This window comes from Xenopus tropicalis, chromosome 6 (assembly GCF_000004195.4).
Source record: "Xenopus tropicalis strain Nigerian chromosome 6, UCB_Xtro_10.0, whole genome shotgun sequence".
In the NCBI taxonomy this organism is placed as follows: Eukaryota; Metazoa; Chordata; class Amphibia; order Anura; family Pipidae; genus Xenopus; species Xenopus tropicalis.
Window position 1 is genome coordinate 153035874 of NC_030682.2, and position 20636 is coordinate 153056509.

A 20636-nucleotide genomic window follows, 5' to 3' on the forward strand; every position below is an offset into this window, starting at 1 on the left:
TGTATTGGAAGTAGACCCCGGTTGTACTGGAACTAGATGCCGGTTGTACTGGAACTAGATGCCGGTTGTACTGGAACTAGATGCCGGTTGTACTGGAACTAGATGCCGGTTGTACTGGAACTAGATGCCGGTTGTATTGGAAGTAGACGCTGGTTGTACTTGAACCAGACGCCGGTTGTATTGGAAGTAGACTCCGGTTGTACTGGACATAGACGCTGGTTGTACTGGAACAAATGCCGATTGTACTGGCACAAATGGCGGTTTAATTGGAACTAGACGCCAGTTTAATTGGAGTCTTGTGAAACAATTCGCCAATGGGAAATGTGGAAATTCGCTGCAATTCCATGCCTGGCAAAATAATTCACTCATCACTAGATGCCATCTGAACTGGAAGTAGACGCCCCTTGTACTGGGGCCGCCACACACCGCAGTTACACAGCAGCTGCACCCGGAGACAGGGGAGCTACAACTGAACTTTGTTCTACTGTAAAGTTTATTTACATCAAGCTCCGCCCAGTCTAGACATTCCGCAAGTCCATTTCATGAAAACTCTAATGATTAAACCCGATTCCTCAGTGAGACCTGTGGGGGCTAAAGCAGAGTGGTAACGTTGGGCAGAGCATACTGTGCAGCCATTGGGCAAACTCAATAATCTTCATTGGGCAAGGGGAACTAGTGGGGGAGCTGAATCCATCAGGGAATGAGCTACTCTGATTGGACAAAGAGCTGACAGGAGGTGTGACCTGTTGTTGACTGGCCAACAATATTCCAGGTGAGCCCCGTTCCCTCCATTATAAGACTTGTACCCAGAGCAGCAACACCCCCAATGCAAATGTATTCCTGAATAATCAGAGCGTGAGTAGGGGATTGGGTAGGGGGTGAGTATGTATAATAATGGGGGCAGTGTGTGAGTAGGGGATTGGGTAGGGGGTGGGTATGTATAATAATGGGGGGCAGTGTGTGAGTAGGGGATTGGGTAGGGGGTGGGTATGTATAATAATGGGGGGGCAGTGTATGAGTAGGGGATTGGGCAGGGGGTGAGTAGGGGATTGGGCGGGGGGTGAGTAGGGGATTGGGCAGGGGGTGAGTAGGGGATTGGGCAGGGGGTGAGTAGGGGATTTCGCAGGGGGTGAGTAGGGGATTTGGTGTGGGGTATGTATATGTAATAATAATGGGGGCGGCAGGGGGTGAGTATGGGATTGGGCAGGGGCGGGTATGTATAATGGCAGGGGGTGGGTAGGGGATTGGGGGGGTGAGTAGGGGATTGGGCGGCGGGTGAGTAGGGGATTGGGCGGGGGATGAGTAGGGGATTGGGTGGGGGGTGAGTAGGGGATTGAGCAGGGGGTGAGTAGGGGATTTCGCAAGGGGTAAGTAGGGGATTGGGTGGGGGGCGGGTACGTATAATAACGGGAGGGCAGGGGGTGAGTAGGGGATTGGGCAGGGGCGGGTACTTATAATAACAGGGGGGGGCAGGGGGTGAGTTGGGGATTGGGCAGGGGGCGGGTATGTATAATAACAGGGGAGGGCAGGAGGTGAGTAGGGGATTGGGCAGGGGGCGGGTACGTATAATAACAGGGGGGGCAGGGGGTGAGTATGAGATTGGGCAGGGGGTGAGTAGGAGATTGGGCAGGGGGGTATGTATAACAATGGAGGGGGGGCAGGGGGGGAGTAGGAGATTGGGCAGGGGGTAAGAAGGGGATTGGACAGGGGGGTATGTATAACAATGGAGGGGGGGCAGGGGGTGAGTAGGAGATTGGGCAGGGGGGGTATGTATAATAACGGGGGGGGGCAGGGGGTGAGTAGGGGATTGGGCAGGGGGCGGGTACGTATAATAACAGGGGGGGCAGGGGGTGAGTATGAGATTGGGCAGGGGGTGAGTAGGGGATTGGGCAGGGGGGGTATGTATAATAACGGGGGGGGGGCAGGGGTGAGTAGGGGATTGGGCAGGGGGCGGGTATGTATAATAACAGGGGGGGCAGGGGGTGAGTAGGGGATTGGGCAGGGGGCGGGTATGTATAATAACAGGGGGGGCAGGGGGTGAGTATGAGATTGGGCAGGGGGTGAGTAGGGGATTGGGCAGGGGGCGGGTATGTATAATAACAGGGGGGGCAGGGGGTGAGTAGGGGATTGGGCAGGGCGGGTATGTATAATAACGGGGGGGGGACCAGTTCTGATACTTATTTCCTCTCACAGAACCATGGAAATCCTCTCCATCCTGACTTTGTTCTTCATCTTCCTGCTCACCCTCCTCTTCCTCTCCTCCCTGTGGAGACAACAGAAGAGAAGTCACGTCCTACCCCCGGGCCCAACCCCAGTCCCACTGCTGGGCACCCCCAACTATTTATACCGAGATGGGATTCTCAGATATTACCCCGAGGTGTGTTCTACATTAATGTCTGTCCCACTTCCTATGCTGATGGTGAGATCCCCTTTCCTCCCCACCCCCAATGTATCACTCATTCCCCCTCTCTTGGTAGGGAATCCCATAACCTGACTGCCCTTACAGTAAGGAACCCCTTCCTATGCTGATGGTGAGATCCCCTTTCCTCCCCACCCCCAATGTATCCCTCATTCCCCCTCTCTGGGTAGGGAACCCCATAACCTGACTGCCCTTACAGTAAGGAACCCCTTCCTATGCTGATGGTGAGATCCCCTTTCCTCCCCACCCCCAATGTATCACTCATTCCCCCTCTCTTGGTAGGGAACCCCATAACCTGACTGCCCTTACAGTAAGGAACCCCTTCCTATGCTGATGGTGAGATCCCCTTTCCTCCCCACCCCCAATGTATCACTCATTCCCCCTCTCTGGGTAGGGAACCCCATAACCTGACTGCCCTTACAGTAAGGAACCCCTTCCTATGCTGATGATGAGATCTCCTTTCCTCCCCACCCCCAATGTATCACTCATTCCCCCTCTCTGGGTAGGGAACCCCATAACCTGACTGCCCTTACAGTAAGGAACCCCTTCCTATGCTGATGGTGAGATCCCCTTTCCTCCCCACCCCCAATGTATCACTCATTCCCCCTCTCTGGGTAGGGAACCCCATAACCTGACTGCCCTTACAGTAAGGAACCCCTTCCTATGCTGATGGTGAGATCTCGGGCCAGTACCACCATAGATAATTCCCTTTTGCACATTTACGTTCCAGTTTCACAAGAAATACGGCGCAATGTTCACCCTCTGGCAAATGACAGACCCCGTTGTGGTTCTCTGTGGTTACGAGACAGTGAAAGACGCTCTGATCAACCACACGGAGCAGTTCAGTGACCGCCCGCTGTATCCGGCACTAGACAGTTACACCAAAGGATTCAGTGAGTGAGACCCTGTTATTGTGTATAGTAATTACTCGACTGGGGCGACTCTCTGGGACTCTCTCGGACTCTCTCAGACTCTTTTGGACTCTCTTGGACTCTCTCAGACTCTCTTGGACTCTCTCGGACTCTCTCAGACTCTCTTGGACTCTCTTGGACTCTCTCGGACTCTCTTGAACTCTCTCGGACTCTCTGGGACTCTCTGGGACTCTCTTGGACTCTCTCAGACTCTCTTGGACTCTCTCAGATTCTCTTGGACTCTCTCGGACTCTCTCAGACTCTCTCGGACTCTCTCAGACTCTCTTGGACTCTCTCAGACTCTCTCGGATTCTCTCGGACTCTCTTGGACTCTCTCAGACTCTCTTGGACTCTCTCAGATTCTCTTGGACTCTCTCGGACTCTCTCAGACTCTCTCGGACTCTCTCAGACTCTCTTGGACTCTCTCAGACTCTATCGGATTCTCTCGGACTCTCTTGGACTCTCTCAGACTCTCTTGGACTCTCTTGGACTCTCTTGGACTCTCTCAGACTCTCTCGGACTCTCTTGGACTCTCTCAGACTCTCTTGGACTCTCTCGGACTCTCTCGGACTCTCTCGGACTCTCTCGGACCAACACACCAGCACAATGTTACATGGCACTAAGGGTTTGAATTGGGCTGAGCTTAAAGGGCAAGATTTTTATAATGAATTGCTAATAGAGCCCCCACTCTGGTTGGGGCACCAACTGTGCTGCCTGCACTTGGGGGAGGGGCTTCTGGGACCAAGCATGCTAATTAAGGTGAGTGTTATGTGATGTCACAAGTATGCGCATAATAAACACGCCAACAAGCACCTCCCCTGCGGGTAACAGCTCCGCCCCCATGAACTGTACATGGCAGAGTGGGCCCTACGTTTGCTATAAATCGGTTACACCACTGGGGCAGAATAGGCAAAATTACTGGAGAAGGAGCTGTGTGTGTCTCAATGGCAGGGGGTATATGAGGACAATATTGAGTGTTCTACTGCCCCACAGTGCTCTACTGCCCCACAGTGTCCTACTGCCCCACAGTGTCCTACTGCCCCACAGTGTTCTACTGCCCCACAGTGCTCTACTGCCCCAGTGTCCTACTGCCCCACAGTGTTCTACTGCCCCACAGTGTTCTACTGCCCCACAGTGCTCTACTGCCCCACAGTGTCCTACTGCCCCACAGTGTTCTACTGCCCCACAGTGTTCTACTGCCCCACAGTGCTCTACTGCCCCACAGTGTCCTACTGCCCCACAGTGCTCTACTGCCCCACAGTGCTCTACTGCCCCACAGTGTCCTACTGCCCCACAGTGCTCTACTGCCCCACAGTGTCCTACTGCCCCACAGTGTTCTACTGCCCCACAGTGTTCTACTGCCCCACAGTGTCCTACTGCCCCACAGTGTCCTACTGCCCCACAGTGTTCTACTGCCCCACAGTGTCCTACTGCCGAACAGTGTTCTACTGCCCCACAGTGTCCTACTGCCCCACAGTGCTCTACTGCCCCACAGTGCTCTACTGCCCCACAGTGTCCTACTGCCCCACAGTGCTCTACTGCCCCACAGTGCTCTACTGCCCCACAGTGTCCTACTGCCCCACAGTGTCCTACTGCCCCACAGTGTTCTACTGCCCCACAGTGCTCTACTGCCCCACAGTGTTCTACTGCCCCACAGTGCTCTACTGCCCCACAGTGTCCTACTGCCCCACAGTGCTCTACTGCCCCACAGTGCTCTACTGCCCCACAGTGTTCTACTGCCCCACAGTGTTCTACTGCCCCACAGTGCTCTACTGCCCCACAGTGCTCTACTGCCCCACAGTGTCCTACTGCCCCACAGTGTTCTACTGCCCCACAGTGTTCTACTGCCCCACAGTGTTCTACTGCCCACAGTGTTCTACTGCCCCACAGTGTTCTACTGCCCCACAGTGCTCTACTGCCCCACAGTGCTCTACTGCCCCACAGTGTTCTACTGCCCCACAGTGCTCTACTGCCCCACAGTGTTCTACTGCCCCACAGTGCTCTACTGCCCCACAGTGTTCTACTGCCCCACAGTGCTCTACTGCCCCACAGTGCTCTACTGCCCCACAGTGCTCTACTGCCCCACAGTGTTCTTCTGCCCCACAGTGTTCTACTGCCCCATAGTGCCCCACAGTGTTCTACTGCCCCATAATGTTCTACTGCCTCACAGTGTTCTACTGCCCCATAATGTTCTACTGCCTCACAGTGTTCTACTGCCCCACAGTGTCCTACTGCCCCACAGTGTTCTACTGCCCCACAGTGCTCTACTGCCCACAGTGCTCTACTGCCCCATAATGTTCTACTGCCTCACAGTGTTCTACTGCCCCACAGTGTCCTACTGCCCCACAGTGTTCTACTGCCCCACAGTGCTCTACTGCCCCACAGTGTTCTTCTGTCCCACAGTGTTCTACTGCCCCATAGTGCCCCACAGTGTTCTAGTGCCCCATAATGTTCTACTGCCTCACAGTGTTCTACTGCCCCATAATGTTCTACTGCCTCACAGTGTTCTACTGCCCCATAATGTTCTACTGCCTCACAGTGTTCTACTGCCCCATAGTGCTCTACTGCCTCACAGTGTTCTACTGCCCCATAGTGCTCTACTGCCCACAGTGTTTTACTGCCCCACAGTGTTCTACTGCCCCATAGTGCTCTACTGCCCCATAATGTTCTACTGCCCACAGTGTTCTACTGCCCCATAATGTTCTATTGCCTCACAGTGTTCAACATCTCAGTTTCCTCTCACAAGGGTAGAGATAGGCCGGTGCCACAGAAAGGGTTGGCAGACTCCAGTTTTGCCCCCAACAAGATAGATGAGAAAGACCCATATTTGTGAAACTTTTGGATTAGAACAAGCTTAGAACTACAGATAAATCGATGCTCTTGTTCCCCTGCAGATTTTCTCAGTTCCAACAACCACTGGCGCCTGTTCCGGAGATTCATCCTGATGACCCTGAGGAACGTCGGGTTGGGGAAGAGGTCCCTGGAGGAGAAAAGTCTGAAGGAGGCCGAGCTGCTTGTTGAGGCCGTGTCTGAGATGGGAGGTGGGTCCAATGGAGGAGTGAGGCCGACAGGGTCATTACCCTACATATTTCCTCATAGTATCATTAATAAAAATGTGAGTGTAAACTCATGGTCTCATCCTTGGATCTCAGGTGTAAGCCCTTGCTTATGGTGGAGGCCAGGGTGTTGTGCCACTATAACTCTTGGGTGAGTGTTCTTGAACGTAACCATGAACTGTTTATTAAACTAAACCAATGAGTAACAGCAACAATAATGCAGGATTCACTCACAGTAGCACCAATCAGGTTTATTCTCACAACACTGGGTCAGTATGGTTCTATCCCCACTGGGTCAGTCAGGCACAATATGTAGCAACATCAGAACCATGGGTTTTCCCCAGCTTTTGGGAATCTCCTTCCAAGTGGAACCCAGGCAATGTTCATATCTAGCCCTGAGTCTGTACACTTGTTCCCTACTTCTGGGCAATAGTAAACCCAGGATCTCTAATGCCACTGACAAACCTCGTTGGAGCCAAAACCTGCTCTCTAGCTAACTCTATCTGTTACACCTAGTTTGACCTATTACAGAGTATATCCTAATCTATCTAGAGCTAAATCTAGGCCTAGGGGATCTGACTTACCCACAATTCTCAGCTTTACTTGCCAACCAACCACACGCTTCATACTTGACTGTTCCATCCGGGAGGCTGAAACAGCCCAAGTTTTAACAGGAGGTTCCTTGTTTGAGACCCGGTGGGGCTTCTCATGGGCCTTCTCATGCAAGGGGTTCCCCCAGACCAGAATGTCTCAGAGGAGAAGCAGGAAGGAGTTATGAGTTGGTCTTTTGGGTCACAGAATGGTCGGCATTGGCCCTGTATCTGTTATATAAAGGCAAATCAGTGTCAAAGTGCCCAACAATATCAATGCTTCAAGTCTCGTGTTTCTATCTACTGTCCTCTAGCAAAGTCTTTCAACCCAACCCAACTGCTAAGTTCTGCTGTAACCAACGCCATCGGCACCATCCTGTTTGGGCAACGTTTGGACTACAAGGACCAGAAACTCCTGGATCTGATTAGCCACATAAGGAAGCACTCTGACAATATCTTCTCTGCCAAACAGCAGGTACATTGGCTTACTGCCCCCCTTGCCCCAGTTGTGCTAATACCTTGTAGAGTTTCCCTTGTGGGACATAACCCGGAATCTGTAGATGAAATGGATTGTGGGTAACAAATCTCTTTCCTATGGTCTCCTCAGATCTGCAACATGTTTCCCGTTCTGCTAAAGTTGCCCTACCTGGGGCAAATAATTATGAAGAACAGCCTGTGCCTAGTGGCCTATGTGAGAGAGCAGCTGGATTTCCACAAGGAGACTCTTGATCTCTTTGCCCCCCCGAGGGACTTCATTGACCATTTTCTGCTGAAGATAAAGGAGGTGAGAACAGAAAGGAGACATTTCCCTCTCACCCTAACAATGATGGACGTTTGTTCCAGTGAAACGAGATTGAGCGCCAGGGGCGGGCCTAATGACTATTGTGCCCTAGGCAAGCCCATTGGTTCACTGCGCCCCACACGTAAGAGGCGGAGGCCGGGCACGACAGCTTTCTCTCTAGAGTTTGGGAGAGTTCAAGAAAGCTGTCTTGCCCTGCCTCTGTCTGTCTCCTGTGGGGCACAAAAGTTTCCTCAGGAGCCTCTGGAGGTACAGAAGGCCGGAACTAGGGGTAAATAGGCAGAAGAAGTTGTGCCCCCAAGTATTGTGCCCTAGGCACTTCTGCCCCCCCCAGTTCCCACCCTTGGGAGAGAACAGAGCCCTTTAAAGAAGAAGGAAAGGTTGAACATTAGGCACCCCCAGTCATTGTAATCACTTGCATTTGTTATCAGAAAACTGCCCCGGCCTGGGGTACATGTGGGTGAGCGTTCCTCATCCTTCTTTTCACGATGGGTGCGCACACAGGAGATTTTTTTTCTGTATTCGTCACTCTACTGCGCACGTGTCAGCCCCGGAATTTGGAAGAAAGGAGAAGGGAAGGAAGAGGATCACTTGCTCACATGTACCCCAGCCTGGGGCAGTTTCCTGCTAACAGGAGCACCAACCTGGGGTATCAGGCAAATGGTTACAATCACTGACGGGGCCTAACATTTGGCAGCCCCCCTGGTCATTCAACCTTTCCCTCTTTAACAGTCAAGTGAACCCACAAAACCATCAATTTCTAGCATGAAAATGAGCTACAGTTGACACAAAAGCTGACACTTTATAGCATTGTATCTGCACAACAGGCGCTACAGGAGAAAAGAATATTGAATGACTAGTAATATATATAGGCAATAGGGCAGTATAAGATAGAGACAATATAGGGTATAGGAATAAAGAGAGAATATACGGTATAGGAATAAAGAGAGAATATAGGGTATAGGAATACAGAGAGAATATAGGGTATAGGAATAAAGAGAGAATATAGGGTATAGGAATAAAGAGACACTATAGGGTATAGGAATAAAGAGAGAATATAGGGTATAGGAATACAGAGAGAATATAGGGTATAGGAATACAGAGAGAATATAGGGTATAGGAATACAGAGAGAATATAGGGTATAGGAATAAAGAGAGAATATAGGGTATAGGAATATAGAGAGAGAATATAGGGTATAGGAATATAGAGAGAATATAGAGTATAGGAATATATAGAGAGAATATAGAGTATAGGAATATAGAGAGAATATAGGGTATAGGAATATAGAGAGAGAATATAGGGTATAGGAATATAGAGAGAATATAGAGTATAGGAATATATAGAGAGAATATAGAGTATAGGAATATAGAGAGAATATAGGGTATAGGAATATAGAGAGAATATAGGGTATAGGAATATAGAGAGAATATAGGGTATAGGAATAAAGAGAGAATATAGGGTATAGGAATATAGAGAGAGAATATAGGGTATAGGAATATAGAGAGAATATAGAGTATAGGAATATATAGAGAGAATATAGAGTATAGGAATATAGAGAGAATATAGGGTATAGGAATATAGAGAGAGAATATAGGGTATAGGAATATAGAGAGAATATAGGGTATAGGAATATATAGAGAGAATATAGAGTATAGGAATATAGAGAGAATATAGGGTATAGGAATATAGAGAGAATATAGGGTATAGGAATTTAGAGAGAGAATATAGGGTATAGGAATATAGAGAGAATATAGGGTATAGGAAAATAGAGAGAATATAGGGTATAGGAATATAGAGAGAGAATATAGGGTATAGGAATATATAGAGAGAATATAGGGTATAGGAATATAGAGAGAATATAGGGTATAGGAATATAGAGAGAATATAGGGTATAGGAATATAGAGAGAGAATATAGGGTATAGGAATATATAGAGTGAATATAGGGTATAGGAATATAGAGAGAATATAGGGTATAGGAATATAGAGAGAATATAGGGTATAATATATTATTCTCTCTGCGCAGGAGAAGGGCAATAAGGATTCCAAGTTCTGTGACACGAGCCTCATCATGTTTATCTCCAGCATATTGGCCGCCGGGTCTGACAGCACCACCGCCACCCTCAAGTACTGCCTGGCGATCATTGCGCGTTTTCCCCATATTCAGGGTAAGGGGGGGTACATTGGGGGGGGTTACCCCTAGTAGTGATAGAGCAGCATTCATTATTTTGAAAGGGGGAGAGCAATGCAAGAGTTAAGTGTAGACATAGACCTTCATATCTCCCAAACCCAATAGTGACGGTCTAAAACTGCAAGTATCTCACTCACATAAATTGCAAAAGATATTGGGGCAGTTGGAATATGCTGACACCCATACATCTCTTGGGTTTAGATCTCATGTAATGGAGGAGAATAAGGACCTTGTTCATCATGTGTTTAAGATAATGAAGCCCCCATGTAACATTACCCCCCCCCCCCCCCCCCACGACAGTCTCAGGAACTCATCTTCCTGTTGTTACTTTCTTTATTCCTTTATTAATAATCTGTATTTAAGAAAAACAAGTGCATTAAAGGGGAAGTAAAGACAGAGATTCTCATGGGCTGAGCCAGGGTCAGGAGTTAGTAGCAGTGAGTGGGGGTTCAGTGTGTCCCCATTCTGTCTCCCCTCCAGCCAAAGTACAACGAGAGATCGATGATGTGACGGGGTCCCAGCGCCCCCCAGGGATGAGTGACCGCGCCCGGATGCCCTACACCAACGCCGTCATTCATGAACTGCAGAGGCACCTGGATCTGGCGCCTGCAGGGTTCTATCGTTCTCTGACCCAAGACATAGCGTTTCGTGGCTACACCCTGCCCAAGGTACGGAGAGATTTGGGAGATCGGGAAGTGTCGGGACGGGAATTCCCTGTATAATAATTTATCGTTGCTGGACCTGAAAGGGAACAGAGAGAAGCAACAAAACACATGAAGGGGCTAAAGGGCAGATTTTGCCAGTTAGTTTCCATTGGACAAAGTGCATTCTGGGTAGGATTAAATGGATTCATTAGTTTAGTATAAAGAAGGAGGGGCCAGTGACAGTGACCCTCATGTTCATTTTGGAGGGGGCGGGGCTTGTTTGAATGATCAAAGACTGTGGGAATAAAAGGGAATTTAGGGACATTTGTATCAGATTTACTCAAACCCAAAAGGTTGAATCCTGGTAGTGGGGATTATAGGGGTGTAAGGCAGGGAGGCCCCCCCATTCTCCAGGAAAAGGACTGGAACATCCATAGCATTAGGGGATTTCCAGAAACAGAAGGGTCTCTAGATTATGTATTTAGTTATGCTTCTGGCTATAGTTATGGTTATGGTTAGTGTTATGGTTAGTGTTATGGTTCTGGCTATAGTGATGGTTATGGTTAGTGTTATGGTTCTGGCTATAGTGATGGTTATGGTTAGTGTTATGGCTATAGTTATGGTTATGGTTAGTGTTATGGTTCTGGCTATAGTTATGGTTATGGTTAGTGTTATGGTTCTGGCTATAGTGATGGTTATGGTTAGTGTTATGGCTATAGTTATGGTTATGGTTAGTGTTATGCTTCTGGCTATAGTTATGGTTATGGTTAGTGTTATGGTTCTGGCTATAGTGATGGTTATGGTTAGTGTTATGGTTATGGCTATAGTGATGGTTATGGTTAGTGTTATGGTTATGGCTATAGTGATGGTTATGGTTAGTGTTATGGTTATGGCTATAGTGATGGTTATGGTTAGTGTTATGGTTATGGCTATAGTGATGGTTATGGTTAGTGTTATGGTTCTGGCTATAGTTATGGTTATGGTTAGTGTTATGGTTATGGCTATAGTGATGGTTATGGTTAGTGTTATGGTTCTGGCTATAGTTATGGTTATGGTTAGTGTTATGGTTATGGCTATAGTTATGGTTATGGTTATGGTTAGTGTTATGCTTCTGGCTATAGTGATGGTTAGTGTTATGGTTAGTGTTATGCTTCTGGCTATAGTGATGGTTATGGTTAGTGTTATGGTTAGTGTTATGGTTCTGGCTATAGTGATGGTTATGGTTATGGCTATAGTTATGGTTATGCTTAGTGTTATGCTTCTGGCTATAGTGATGGTTATGGTTAGTGTTATGCTTCTGGCTATAGTGATGGTTATGGTTAGTGTTATGGTTATGGCTATAGTTATGGTTATGGTTATGGTTAGTGTTATGCTTCTGGCTATAGTGATGGTTATGGTTAGTGTTATGGTTATGGCTATAGTTATGGTTATGGTTAGTGTTATGCTTCTGGCTATAGTGATGGTTATGGTTAGTGTTATGGTTATGGCTATAGTTATGGTTATGGTTAGTGTTATGCTTCTGGCTATAGTGATGGTTATGGTTAGTGTTATGGTTATGGCTATAGTTATGGTTATAGTTAGTGTTATGCTTCTGGCTATAGTGATGGTTATGGTTAGTGTTATGCTTCTGGCTATATTGATGGTTATGGTTAGTGTTATGGTTATGGCTATAGTTATGGTTATGGTTAGTGTTATGCTTCTGGCTATAGTGATGGTTAGTGTTATGGTTAGTGTTATGCTTCTGGCTATAGTGATGGTTATGGTTAGTGTTATGGTTAGTGTTATGGTTCTGGCTATAGTGATGGTTATGGTTAGTGTTATGGTTATGGCTATAGTTATGGTTATGGTTAGTGTTATGCTTCTGGCTATAGTGATGGTTATGGTTAGTGTTATGGTTATGGCTATAGTTATGGTTATGGTTATGGTTAGTGTTATGCTTCTGGCTATAGTGATGGTTATGGTTAGTGTTATGGTTAGTGTTATGGTTCTGGCTATAGTGATGGTTATGGTTAGTGTTATGGTTATGGCTATAGTTATGGTTATGGTTAGTGTTATGGTTAGTGTTATGGTTCTGGCTATAGTGATGGTTATGGTTAGTGTTATGGTTATGGCTATAGTTATGGTTATGGTTAGTGTTATGCTTCTGGCTATAGTGATGGTTATGGTTAGTGTTATGCTTCTGGCTATAGTGATGGTTATGGTTAGTGTTATGGTTATGGCTATAGTTATGGTTATGGTTAGTGTTATGCTTCTGGCTATAGTTATGGTTATGGTTAGTGTTATGCTTCTGGCTATAGTTATGGTTATGGTTAGTGTTATGGTTAGTGTTATGCTTCTGGCTATAGTTATGGTTAATGTTATGGTTAGTGTTATGCTTCTGGCTATAGTTATGGTTATAGTTAGTGTTATGCTTCTGGCTATAGTGATGGTTAGTGTTATGGTTAGTGTTATGCTTCTGGCTATAGTGATGGTTATGGTTAGTGTTATGGTTAGTGTTATGCTTCTGGCTATAGTTATGGTTATGGTTAGTGTTATGGTTAGTGTTATGCTTCTGGCTATAGTTATGGTTATGGTTAGTGTTATGGTTATGGCTATAGTTATGGTTATGGTTAGTGTTATGGATACAGATTTGAATATGGCTTTATGGATATGATTATGGTTTGATATTATTGATTCAAATGTTCCTCTCTAATTTCTCCCTAGTTCTTCTCCTGTTCCTCTCTAGTTTCTTTCTAGTTCTTCTCTTTTTCATTTCTAGTTTATCTCTAGTTCTTCTCTTGTTGCTCTCTAGTTTATCTCTAGTTCTTCTCTTGTTGCTCTCTAGTTTATCTCTAGTTCTTCTCCTGTTCCTCTTTAGTTTCTTTCTAGTTTTTCTCTTATTCATTTCTAGTTTCTCTCTAGTTCTTCTCTTGTTGCTCTCTAGTTCCTCTATATTTTCTCTCTAGTTCTTCTCCTGTTCATCTCTAGTTCTTCTCTTGTTCCTTTCTAGTTTCCATATAGTTCTTCTCTTGTTCCTATCCTGTTCCTCTCTAGTTTCTTTCTAGTTCTTCTCTTATTCATTTCTAGTTTATCTCTAGTTCTTCTCTTGTTGCTCTTTAGTTCCTCTATACTTTCTCTCTCGTTCTTCTCCTGTTCCTCTCTAGTTTCTTTCTAGTTTTTCTCTTGTTCCTCTCTAGTTCTTCTCTTGTTTCTTTCTAGTTGCCGTATAGTTCTTCTCTTGTTCCCATCTTGTTCCTCTTTAGTTTCTCTCTCGTTCTTCTCCTGTTCCTCTCTAGTTTCTTTCTAGTTTTTCTCTTGTTCCTCTGTAGTTCTTCTCTTGTTTCTTTCTAGTTGCCATATAGTTCTTCTCTTGTTCCTATCTTGTTCCTCTTTAGTTTCTCTCTAGTTCTTCGCCTGTTCCTCTCTAGTTGCTCTGTTGTTTCTCTGTAGTTCTTCATTTGTTCCCCTCTTGTTTCTTTCTAGTTCTTCTCTTGTTCTTCTCTAGTTTCTCGCTAGTTCTTCTTTTGTTCCTCTTTAGTTTCTATCTAGTTCTTCTCTAGTTTCTCGCTAGTTCTTCTTTTGTTCCTCTTTAGTTTCTTTCTAGTTCTTCTCTAGTTTCTCGCTAGTTCTTCTTTTGTTCCTCTTTAGTTTCTTTCTAGTTCTTCTCTAGTATCTTGCTAGTTCTTCTTTTGTTCCTTTTGCTAATCTTTCAAAAGTTTCGTGAAACGGTGAAAAATTCGTGAAACGGCAAAAATGTCGCACGTCAAAAAAAAATTGTTGCCCGCGGCTAATCTTTTGTCGTACGGCTATTCTTTTGTCTAATTTTTCCGCAGCAAATTTTTTCATACGTTTCGCGAAACAATGTGCCAATGGCGAAACGCTTAAATTCGCTGTGAATCCATGTCTGGCGAAACATTTCGCCCATCACTACTCTTTAGTTTCTTTCTGGTTCTTCTCTTGTTCCTCTCTAGTTTCTTTCTAGTTTTTCTCTTGTTCTTCTCTAATTCCTTTCTAGATGCTCACTAGTTCTTCTTTTGTTCCTCTTTAGTTTCTTTCTAGTTCTTCTCATGCTCCTCTCTAGTTTCTCCCTAGTTCTTCTCATGCTCCTCTCTAGTTTCTTTTTAGTTCTTCTTTTGTTCCTCACTAGTTTCTCTCTAGTTCTTCTCTTGTTCTTCTCTAATTCTTCTCTAGTTTCTCTCTAGTTCTTCTTTTGTTCATCTTTAGTTTCTTTCTAGTTCTTCTCTTGTTCCTCTCTAGTTTCTCTCTTGTTCCGCTCTAGTTTCTCTCTATTTCTTCTCATGTTCCTCTCTAGTTTCTCTCTAGTTCGTCTCCAGTTCCTCTCTAGTTTTTCTTTAGTTCTTCTCTTATTCCTCTTTAGTTTCTCTCTAGTTCTTCTGTTTTCTGTGCATTGGAGTGGTTCCCTGAGCATGCTGCATACCAGACACTGGACATGTTATTGAATTTGTTACTATATTTACTATAAGTCACCCAAGACTTATCACTTTACATGTATTTGTTCCATGGAATGTATCTGCTTAGAATAGTTGAAAGGGACCCAGCTGTGTTGGTCTCTGACAGGGCACCCGGATCCTCCCGTACCTCTCCTCTGTGCTGTTCGACCCCTCCCAGTGGGAGACCCCCGATGAGTTCAACCCGGGGCATTTTCTGGATGAGAAGGGACAGTTCCGGGCAAAGCCGGCTTTCATGGTATTTTCGGCGGGTGAGTATTGGCTACAAGATGGGTCAAAATGTGTCTGTGCAGCTCTGGGGCCACAAAGGAATTCTAGGGGTTCTCTTCCTGCCCTTCAGCACTACATTGTTAGATTGGAGCTGTACTTCCTGCAGTACTCACTGGTATTTAGTACTCTGCACCCCAACTTCCTGTTTGTGGGCCTTGGGTTCAATCACAGCCAAACTGTGCCGGGTCCATAGAGATGGGAAGGCTGAGACGGGAAGAACCTGACTGCACAGAACCCTCAACCCAACAGAACTACATTATTCACTATATAAATACTGTGATTCTGTCTGTTTGGCTTGAGATTTCCTTGTTTTTCTTGCCCTTTGTGCCAAATGTGCCCATATTGTGCCCCCTCTGCCCGCAGGGAAGCGCGAGTGCCTGGGGGTGAGTTTGGCCCGGATGGAGATTTTCCTCTTCTTCTCCGCTCTCCTCCAGAAATTCTCCCTCTGCCCAACGACTGGGGCCCAAATGGACATGAAATCTCTGCGCTTCAACAAGAGAACGATCATCCAGTCCTGGGAGATCTGCGCCATCCCTCGCTCCTCCCACACCGACTGATTGGCTGATAATTTAATGGTCATGTTACCCTTTAATTCGATCAATAGGAAAATCAATGTACCACCTATTATGTGCTGTACGTATAATTATATGTATCGTGGGTAACAGGGGTGCCATTGGGTGGGAGTCAGGTCTCCTCCGGGTCTGTTATGGGCTGGCTCCTGCTACATTGTGTCTGAGTCAGAACCAACAGTGCACTCTATAGCCAAGTGCCAACTTTATTGGTATGACCCATGTGAGGGCCACACGTGATCTGTTTCTAAGGCCAGAGATCTGTGGGTGAAGCAGCAGGAATCCTGGGAAGGGAAGTTTCACTGCTACTTTAATTATTTGTGCCAATTTGGGTCCCTAAGTCACTGACCCCCTGTATTAATGGCTAATCAGTCTCACATCAACAAAACCTTATTGTACAAAATGTTCTGATCAAAGGGTCACAGAATGACCTGAGAAAGGAATGCTGGGTAATGTATAACAAATATTGTGCCCTGCGTGTCCCTTCTTAATGGCACTTTGTCTAATTAAAATGTTCTGAACGATCGGAAACATCTGAAAATGCATTTAACAGTCTTAACAAACAGTGAGTGTAGGAGGCCACTCATTTCAATGATAAAGATCCGAGACAGGTGGGGGCGGGACAAACTCCTATACAGGTGGGGGCGGGGCAGACTCCTATACAGGCACAGGTGGGGGTGGGACAGACTCCTATACAGGCACAGGTGGGGGTGGGAGAGACACCTATACAGGCACAGGTGGGGGCGGGACAAACTCCTATACAGGTGGGGGTGGGACAGACTCCTATACAGGCACAGGTGGGGGTGGGAGAGACACCTATACAGGCACAGGTGGGGGTGGGACAAACTCCTATACAGGTGGGGGCGGGGCAGACTCCTATACAGGCACAGGTGGGGGTGGGAGAGACACCTATACAGGCACAGGTGGGGGGGGGACAGACACCTATACAGGCACAGGTGGGGGTGGGACAAACTCCTATACAGGTGGGGGCGGGGCAGACTCTTATACAGGCACAGGTGGGGGTGGGAGAGACACCTATACAGGCACAGGTGGGGGTGGGACAGACACCTATACAGGCACAGGTGGGGGCGGGACAAACTCCTATACAGGTGGGGGCGGGGCAGACTCTTATACAGGCACAGGTGGGGGTGGGAGAGACACCTATACAGGCACAGGTGGGGGTGGGACAGACACCTATACAGGCACAGGTGGGGGTGGGACAGACACCTATACAGGCACAGGTGGGGGCTGGGACAGACACCTATACAGGCACAGGTGGGGTGGGACAGACACCTATACAGGCACAGGTGGGGGTGGGAGAGACACCTATACAGGCACAGGTGGGGGTGGGACAGACACCTATACAGGCACAGGTGGGGGTGGGACAGACACCTATACAGGCACAGGTGGGGGGGGGAGACACCTATACAGGCACAGGTGGGGGGGGACAGACACCTATACAGGCACAGGTGGGGGGGGGACAGACACCTATACAGGCACAGGTGGGGGGGGACAGACACCTATACAGGCACAGGTGGGGGGGGACAGACACCTATACAGGCACAGGTGGGGGGACGACAGACACCTATACAGGCACAGGTGGGGGTGGGACAGACTCCTATACAGGCACCGGCAGGGGCGGGACAAACTCCTATACAGGTGGGGGCTGGGACAGACACCTATACAGGCACAGGTGGAGGTGGGAGAGACACCTATACAGGCACAGGTGGGGGCGGGACAGACACCTATACAGGCACAGGTGGGGGTGGGACAGACACCTATACAGGCACAGGTGGGGGTGGGACAGACACCTATACAGGCACAGGTGGGGGTGGGACAGACACCTATACAGGCACAGGTGGGGGTGGGAGAGACACCTATACAGGCACAGGTGGGGGTGGGACAGACACCTATACAGGCACAGGTGGGGGGGGGCAGACTCCTATACAGGCACAGGCGGGGGCGGGACAAACTCCTATACAGGTGGGGGCTGGGACAGACACCTATACAGGCACAGGTGGGGGCGGGACAGACACCTATACAGGCACAGGTGGGGGTGGGGCAGACACCTATACAGGCACAGGTGGGGGTGGGGCAGACACCTATACAGGCACAGGTGGGGGTGGGACAGACACCTATACAGGCACAGGTGGGGGTGGGGCAGACACCTATACAGGCACAGGTGGGGGTGGGACAGACACCTATACAGGCACAGGTGGGGGTGGGACAGACACCTATACAGGCACAGGTGGGGGTGGGACAGACTCCTATACAGGCACAGGTGGGGGTGGGACAGACACCTATACAGGCACAGGTGGGGGTGGGGCAGACACCTATACAGGCACAGGTGGGGGGGGGGGGGACAGACACCTATACAGGCACAGGTGGGGGTGGGACAGACTCCTATACAGGCACAGGTGGGGGTGGGACAGACACCTATACAGGCACAGGTGGGGGTGGGACAGAAACCTATAAAGGCACAGGTGGGGGTGGGACAGACTCCTATACAGGCACAGGTGGGACAGACACCTATACAGGCACAGGTGGGGGTGGGGCAGACTCCTAAACAGGCACAGGCGGGGGCGGGACAAACTCCTATACAGGTGGGGGGCTGGGACAGACACCTATACAGGCACAGGTGGGGGCAGGACAGACACCTATACAGGCACAGGTGGGGGTGGGGCAGACACCTATACAGGCACAGGTGGGGGTGGGGCATACACCTATACAGGCACAGGTGGGGGTGGGACAGACTCCTATACAGGCACAGGTGGGACAGACACCTATACAGGCACAGGTGGGGGTGGGACAGACTCCTATACAGGCACAGGTGGGGGCGGGACAGACTCCTATACAGGCACAGATGGGGGTGGGACAGACTCCTATACAGGCACAGGTGGGGGTGGGACAGACTCCTATACAGGCACAGGTGGGGGTGGGACAGACTCCTATACAGGCACAGGTGGGGGTGGGACAGACTCCTATACAGGCACAGGTGGGGGCATGACAGACTCCTATACAGGCAAAGGTGGGGGCGGGACAGACTCCTATACAGGCACAGGTGGGGGCGGGACAGACTCCTATACAGGCACAGGTGGGGGCGGGACAGACTCCTATACAGGCACAGATGGGGGCGGGACAGACTCCTATACAGGCACAGGTGGGGGGGACAGACTCCTATACAGGCCACAGGTGGGGGTGGGAGAGACACCTATACAGGCACAGGTGGGGGTGGGAGAGACACCTATACAGGCACAGGTGGGGGTGGGACAGACACCTATACAGGCACAGGTGGGGGGGACAGACTCCTATACAGGCACAGGTGGGGGTGGGAGAGACACCTATACAGGCACAGGTGGGGGTGGGACAGACACCTATACAGGCACAGGTGGGGGTGGGACAGACACCTATACAGGCACAGGTGGGGGCGGGACAGACACCTATACAGGCACAGGTGGGGGCGGGACAGACTCCTATACAGGCACAGGTGGGGGCGGGACAGACACCTATACAGGCACAGGTGGGGGTGGGACAGACTCCTATACAGGCACAGGTGGGGGCGGGACAGACACCTATACAGGCACAGGTGGGGGCGGGACAGACTCCTATACAGGCACAGGTGGGGGCGGGACAGACACCTATACAGGCACAGGTGGGGGTTGGGCAGGGGCAGATTTTGGATACTGAGCTCCTTTAAAGGGCAAGTCAACCCCAAAAATAATGTTTTCCATAATGAAAGAAAACATAATTCTCAGCAACTTTCCAATATGAAATAATTACAAATTTGTAGCACTTTCAATGTTATTTGTAAATGTAATTGTTATTGAAAGCTGCATTTGCTGAACTCCTGGTTGTTACATTTTAAACAATGTTGCAAAGGTCGGTCTCCCCCAGCGAGTCAGGTCTGTCAGGCTGCTGCCTTGTGTTACACTGTTTCAGGGGTCAGTCTCCCCCAGCGAGTCAGGTCTGTCAGGCTGCTGCCCTGTGTTACACTGTTTCAGGGGTCAGTCTCCCCCAGCGAGTCAGGTCTGTCAGGCTGCTGCCCTGTGTTACACTGTTTCAGGGGTCAGTCTCCCCCAGCGAGTCAGGTCTGTCAGGCTGCTGCCTTGTGTTACACTGTTTCAGGGGTCAGTCTCCCCCAGCGAGTCAGGTCTGTCAGGCTGCTGCCTTGTGTTACACTGTTTCAGGGGTCGGTCTCCCCAGCGAGTCAGGTCTGTCAGGCTGCTGCCTTGTGTTACACTGTTTCAGGGGTCGGTCTCCCCCAGCGAGTCAGGTCTGTCAGGCTGCTGCCCTGTGTTACAGTGTTTCAGGGGTCGGTCTCCCCCAGTGAGTCAGGTCTGTCAGGCTGCTGCCTTGTGTTACACTGTTTCAGGGGTCGGTCTCCCCCAGCGAGTCAGGTCTGTCAGGCTGCTGCCTTGTGTTACACTGTTTCAGGGGTCGGTCTCCCCCAGCGAGTCAGGTCTGTCAGGCTGCTGCCTCGTGTTACAGTGTTTCAGGGGTCGGTCTCCCCCAGCGAGTCAGGTCTGTCAGGCTGCTGCCTTGTGTTACACTGTTTCAGGGGTCGGTCTCCCCCAGCGAGTCAGGTCTGTCAGGCTGCTGCCTTGTGTTACACTGTTTCAGGGGTCGGTCTCCCCCAGCGAGTCAGGTCTGTCAGGCTGCTGCCTCGTGTTACACTGTTTCAGGGGTCGGTCTCCCCAGCGAGTCAGGTCTGTCAGGCTGCTGCCTTGTGTTACAGTGTTT

General features: G+C 48.9%; 1 protein-coding gene across 3 annotated transcripts; it reads left to right on the forward strand.

Annotated features, from left to right (window-relative positions):
- Positions 1-564: 564 nt before the first annotated feature.
- Positions 565-16427, forward strand: cyp2c8l (cytochrome P450 family 2 subfamily C member 8 like). 3 transcript variants are annotated; one of them, XM_031903194.1, is made up of 10 exons: positions 565-772; positions 2194-2377; positions 3150-3312; positions 6225-6371; positions 7291-7451; positions 7584-7760; positions 9801-9942; positions 10446-10633; positions 15167-15308; positions 15691-16427. In XM_031903194.1, exons 2-10 carry the CDS (start codon positions 2198-2200, stop codon positions 15882-15884), a joined length of 1494 nt encoding a protein of 497 aa, XP_031759054.1. In that variant the 5' UTR covers positions 565-772; positions 2194-2197; the 3' UTR covers positions 15885-16427.
- The last annotated feature ends 4209 nt before the right edge of the window (positions 16428-20636 follow it).

Excerpts from the sequence above, each read along its gene's own strand:
- cyp2c8l (XM_031903194.1), top strand. The coding sequence starts at position 2,198 with ATGGAAATCCTCTCCATCCTGACTTTGTTCTTCATCTTCCTGCTCACC. Across the intron at positions 3,313-6,224 it reads CAGTTACACCAAAGGATTCA|ATTTTCTCAGTTCCAACAAC; the intron begins GTGAGTGAGACC and ends GTTCCCCTGCAG. Across the intron at positions 9,943-10,445 it reads GCGTTTTCCCCATATTCAGG|CCAAAGTACAACGAGAGATC; the intron begins GTAAGGGGGGGT and ends TCTCCCCTCCAG.